Below are 5309 nucleotides of genomic sequence, written 5' to 3'. Positions count from 1 at the left end.
AGACAGGAACAATCACCCACAAAACCCAACACAAAACAGGCTACCTAAATATGGTTCCCAATCAGAGACAATGACTAACACCTGCCTCTGATTGAGAACCATATCAGGCCAAACATAGAAATAGACAAACCAGACACACAACATAGAATGCCCACCCAGCTCACGTCCTGACCAACACTAAAACAAGGAAAACACATACGAATGATGGACAGAACGTGACAGAGGGGGGAGGGGGACGACTCTAGATTACCTCGACTCAACACACAGAGATGTATACAGAACTCTCTCTCGCCCTTCATTTGGTAAATCTGACCATAACTCTATCCTCTTGAAATCCATGATTATCGAATAATTTTGCACGCCCAATTTTTCAGTTTTTGATTTGTTAAAAAGTTTGAAATATACAATAAATGTCGTTCCACTTCATGATTGTGTCCCACTTGTTGTTGATTCTTCACAAAAACATACAGTTTTATATCTTTATGTTTGAAGCCTGAAATGTGGCAAAAGGTCGCAAAGTTCAAGGGGGCCGAATACTTTCGCAAGGCACTGTATACAAGGGACACGACATGACAAGAAGTCTGACTGCTACGCCATCTTGGAACAATGGATTAAGGATTACAAAGGGAAACCCAGCCACGAGCTGCCCAGTGACACAAGCGTACCAGATGTGCTAAATGCATGCTACGCTTGCTCTGAGTCGAGCAACACTGAACCATGCGTGAGAGCACCAGCTGTTCTGGATGACTTTGTGATCATGTTTTCCGTAGCCGATGTGACATTTTTAAACAGTTTAACGTTCACAAAGCCCACAGGGTCAGATGGATTACCAGGACGTGTTCTCATAGCATGCGCTGACAAGTGTATTCACTGACATTTTCAACCTCTCCCTGACCCAGTCTGTAAGACCTACATGTTTCAAGCAGACCACCATAGTCTCTGTGCACAAGAACACCATGGTAACCTATTTAAATGATCATCGCCCCGTAGCACTCACATCTGTAGCTATCAAATTCTTTGAACGTCTGAGCATGACACCCATTAACACAATCATCCCAGACACCCAAGACCCAGTCCAATTTGCATACCGCCCCAACAGATCCACAGATGATGCAATCTCTATTGCACTCCACACTGCCCTTTCCCACCTGGACAAACGGAACACCTACGTAAGAATGCTGTTCATTGACAACAACTCAGCGTTCAACACCGTAGTGCCCTCCAAGATCCAAGATAAATAGAGAGAGATGTCAGCATGTCTGCAGAACGTTTTGGTTTGTTAGTCTATCTTGTTATGTGATAAGATTCAATGCACAGCATTCTAAAACATTTTGAGGAGAAACCTGTATTTTTTTGGGGGGACATGTGACTCCACTTTGAAGTGATGATTTTAGCAGACCAGACCAGTTACATCTACAGTATAAATCTTATCAAGAAAATACCGTGTGGTTGATTTTTATTTCTGCTTTGTTGTCAGATTCCCAGAGCAGATATTTATGTTGTCCTCTGTCTGCCTCCTTCATTCTCTTCCAAAAATAATTATTATCTTTCATGCCATTGTAGTTGTGAATATTCCTAGTGTCTTATTGTGTTTAGGTGAGAGAAATGATGTCATTGTAGTTGGGACAGAAGTGATGTAACTCTAGTGCTGATTGGAGGACGAATGTCTTGGATCAGGACAGACATGGAGGACTTGTGCCCAGTCTGTTAACTCTCTCTCTCTCTCTCTCTCTCTCTCTCTCTCTCTCTCTCTCTCTCACAGACACACACACACACACACACACACACACACACACACACTATAGAACACTAGAATGAAACAATAGCATCTGCTTTCAATCTTGTTTTATTTTAGATAATTAATTAAGTCATATGATTAAAATAATTTGAGAACTACACAACTACAGCAATGATCATGTTTTTTTAAAGTTACAACTCAACAATGATTTTAAATCAATAAGATAACATGATATATGTCAGACTTGACTTCCTTCATCTGGTCTTTCCCAGACTTTTCTCCTGTGACTTGATGTCTTCCTCTCAGCAGCCGTAGAGTCTGTTGATCCTCAGGATGTCCGTGGTGGACAACCCCTGTCTCTGGCCGATGGGCACGTTGGGGTTGGGGATGGGGGTGATGGTGTCCATCCCATTGACAGAGAAGGCTGTTTTTCCATAGTGCATGACAGAGCTGTAGTCATAGGGAGTGTTCAGGTTGTTGGTGTTTTGTTTATCAAAGTTGTAGGCATTGTTAGAGTCGATGTTACTCCAGTTGATCTTGACATACTGCTCACGGTCGCTTCTGGTTTGTTCGTGTCGGAAGCCCAGAGCGTGGAGAGTCTCGTGCTGAATGATGCCGAAGTAAACACACCCGTTCATTTGGAGAGAGACCGTCTGTTGCCCTCCCACTCTCCCAAGAGAGGACCAGCACCCGTCTCTGGGCTCGTAGCTGATGAAGTCAACCTGATTCTGCCGAGGCACGAAGCGAATGCAGGTCTGGGAAGTGAAGGCCCGGAGGGCGTTTCAATGCCCTGCTTGTCAGAGGAACTGAAGCTACTGCTCACTGTGTAGGGCACTTCAACCAGTCCGTTGGAGCCTTTGTTCCAGAAGCACCCGGCACTGTAAAATAACATTCAGGGTGTTAGTCAATTATAGTAGAAAATACAATTATTTTGACCTAAAAAAATATATTTGTTATCTCTACTTCAATATAATTAGTCCCGTACTCTACTTTACTCGTTTAACCAACCTGAAATTTAAATATGTAAATATATCAACATAAGATGCACTTAAAACAACTCCAAGGGAAATTTTTCCCCAATTTACTAACTTTAAGTTCTAGCAACAACTTTTTGACACCTGTCTCTGTTTTTAGAGGATTGTGGGTAATTCCACATTCTTTTGACTTTATAATGCTACTTTCTACACAATGTTTGTATGCAGGTTTTAACGAAGCGAAGTATATTTTGTGATCATGCAACTTTCTGAAACACTAAAAGTGAAGTATATTAAACATAAAAATGCCTTGTGTTAGAAATACTCAAAAACCTGATGCAGATAGTTTTAAAAGCAGAATTCGCACAATATTGTTTTCAGTGTATGTTGGTTGTACCTATAGCAAATCATGGCGTTTCTGGTTGTTGGTGCCACCATGTCCCCCTCCAACAGGAACTGACTGGAGCCGTTATTAGTGGTCAGAATTCTCTCAGTGATGTCTACAGCCTCAGGGTTGTCTGTTAGGATCTCTGGTCCACTTCCATCCTCCATGAGAGGGTTGGCCTGAGAGAGGCCCAGCAGCAGCAGCAGCAGCAGGGTGAGAGAGGGGCTTTGCTCCATCTTCAGTGTGTGGAGAGGAGAGACTGGATGGCTCCTTGGATCTGACAGTGGATATACTCTAGATGGCTTCTTGGTCCTGGAGATGCTTTGGAGAGTCTTGGTGTGTGATTCTGTCTGGTCAGTCCTGGGCTTTTATACAGTCCTCCTCAGGTGTGTCTGCTGGAGGATTCTGGGTTGGGGTCCATGTTGTTAGTCCTAAATAAACCTCTTAAGGGAGGGCTCCACCACCACACCTACAGTTTCAACATGGATTTAATCCATACGGGTCCATTTACACCTGGCCAGGCCTACTCAACAAATAGGTCACACACTAATGTTATGACAGTTGACTCTACTACAATGATGTGCTGAGGAACGTGTCAGATTGTGCAGGCCACTGGTTAAATATTGTCACATTTGCCATTTCCTGTTTGACAAATACTATAGAACAGGTGAACAAGTTGTTCAGACAAACTCATCGTTTTAATATTTGTTTTTAAATATGAATCTAATGTCATTGTGGGTCTAGCGAAATGCTTGTGCTTCTACCTCTGACGAGTGCATTAATATCTGACAAGATATCTAACAATTACACAACATATTCACCAATACACACATCTAGTAAAGGAATGGAATCAAGAATATAAAAATATATGGATGAGCAATGTCAGATTGGTATAGAATAAGATACAGTAGGATAGTGTAGGATACAGTATATACATAGGAGATGGGTAATGCAAGATATGTAGACGTTATTAAAGTGACTGGTGATCCATTTATTAAAGTGGCCAGTGATTTCAAGTCTATGAAAATAGGTAGCAGCCTCTAATGTGCTAGTGATGGCTATTTAACAGTCTGATGGCCTTGAGATAGAAGCTGTTTTTCAGTCTCTCGGTCCCAGCTTTGATGTACCTGTACTGACCTCACCTTCTGGATGATAGAGGGGTGAACAGGCAGTGACTCGGGTGGTTGTTGTCCTGGAGGGCAGGTAATTTCCCCCCATGATGCTTAAGGCAGACCGCATCACCCTCTGGAGAGCCCTGCAGGTGCAGGTGGTGCAGTTGCCGTACCAGGCGGGGATACAGCCCGACAGAATGGTCTCGATTGTGCATCTGTAAAAGTTTGTGAGGGTTTTAGGTGACAAGTGAAATGTCTTTAGCCTCCTGAGGTTGAAGAGGTGCTGCTACGCCTTCCTCACCACGCTATCTGTGTGAGTGACCCATCTCAGTTCGTCAGTGATGTGTACGCCGAGGAACTTGAAGCTTTCCACCTTGTCCACTGCGTCAATGTGAATAGGGGGCTGCTCTCTCTGCTGTTTCCTGAAGTCCACGATCATCTCCTTTGTTTTGTTGACTTTGAATAAGAGGTTATTTTTCTGGCATCACACTCCTAGAGCCCTCTCCTCCTCCCTGTAGGCTGTCTCATCATTGTTGGTAATCAAGCCTACTGCTGTTGTGTCATCTGCGAACTTGAGGATTGAGTTGGAGGTCATGGGTGAGCAGGGAGTAAAGGAGGGGACTGAGCACGCACCCTTGTGGGGCCCCAGTTTTGATGATCAGCGAAGTGAAGGTGTTGTTTCCTACCTTCACCACCTGAGAGGTGTTGTTTCCTACCTTCACCACCTGAGGGAGGCCCATCAGGAAGTCCAGGACCCAATTGCACAGGACCGGGGTTCTGTCCCAGGGCCTCAAGCTTAATGATCAACTTGGAGGGTACTATGGTGTTGAATGCCGAGCTATAGTCAATGACCAGCATTCTTACATATGTATTCCTCTTGTCTAGATGGGTTAGGGCAGTGTGCAGTGTGATGGCGGTTGCATCGTCTGTGGATCTATTGGGGCGGTAAGCAAATTGAAGTGGGTCTAGGGTGACAGATAAGGTAGAGGTGATTTGATCCTTGACTAGTCTCCCAAAGCACTTCATGATGACAGAAATGAGTGTTACGGGCGACAGTCATTTAGTTCTGTTACCTTTGCTTTCTTGGGTACAGGAACAAT

At 43.9% G+C, this 5309-nt stretch overlaps 1 protein-coding gene across 1 annotated transcript; it reads right to left on the bottom strand.

Moving 5' to 3' along the window:
- Window positions 1-1910: 1910 nt before the first annotated feature.
- LOC127928234 (hatching enzyme 1.2-like) lies at window positions 1911-3356 on the bottom strand. The gene is given in 3 exon segments (XM_052515363.1): window positions 1911-2519; window positions 2522-2616; window positions 3110-3356. Coding segments are annotated over 3 exon segments (798 nt in total). The 5' UTR covers window positions 3334-3356; the 3' UTR covers window positions 1911-2040.
- Window positions 3357-5309: the final 1953 nt, after the last annotated feature.

Source organism: Oncorhynchus keta, unplaced genomic scaffold (genome assembly GCF_023373465.1).
Source record: "Oncorhynchus keta strain PuntledgeMale-10-30-2019 unplaced genomic scaffold, Oket_V2 Un_scaffold_24268_pilon_pilon, whole genome shotgun sequence".
NCBI lineage: Eukaryota > Metazoa > Chordata > Actinopteri > Salmoniformes > Salmonidae > Oncorhynchus > Oncorhynchus keta.
The sequence above is the reverse complement of the archived record's forward strand: the minus strand, read 5'-3'. Positions and strand labels throughout refer to the sequence as shown.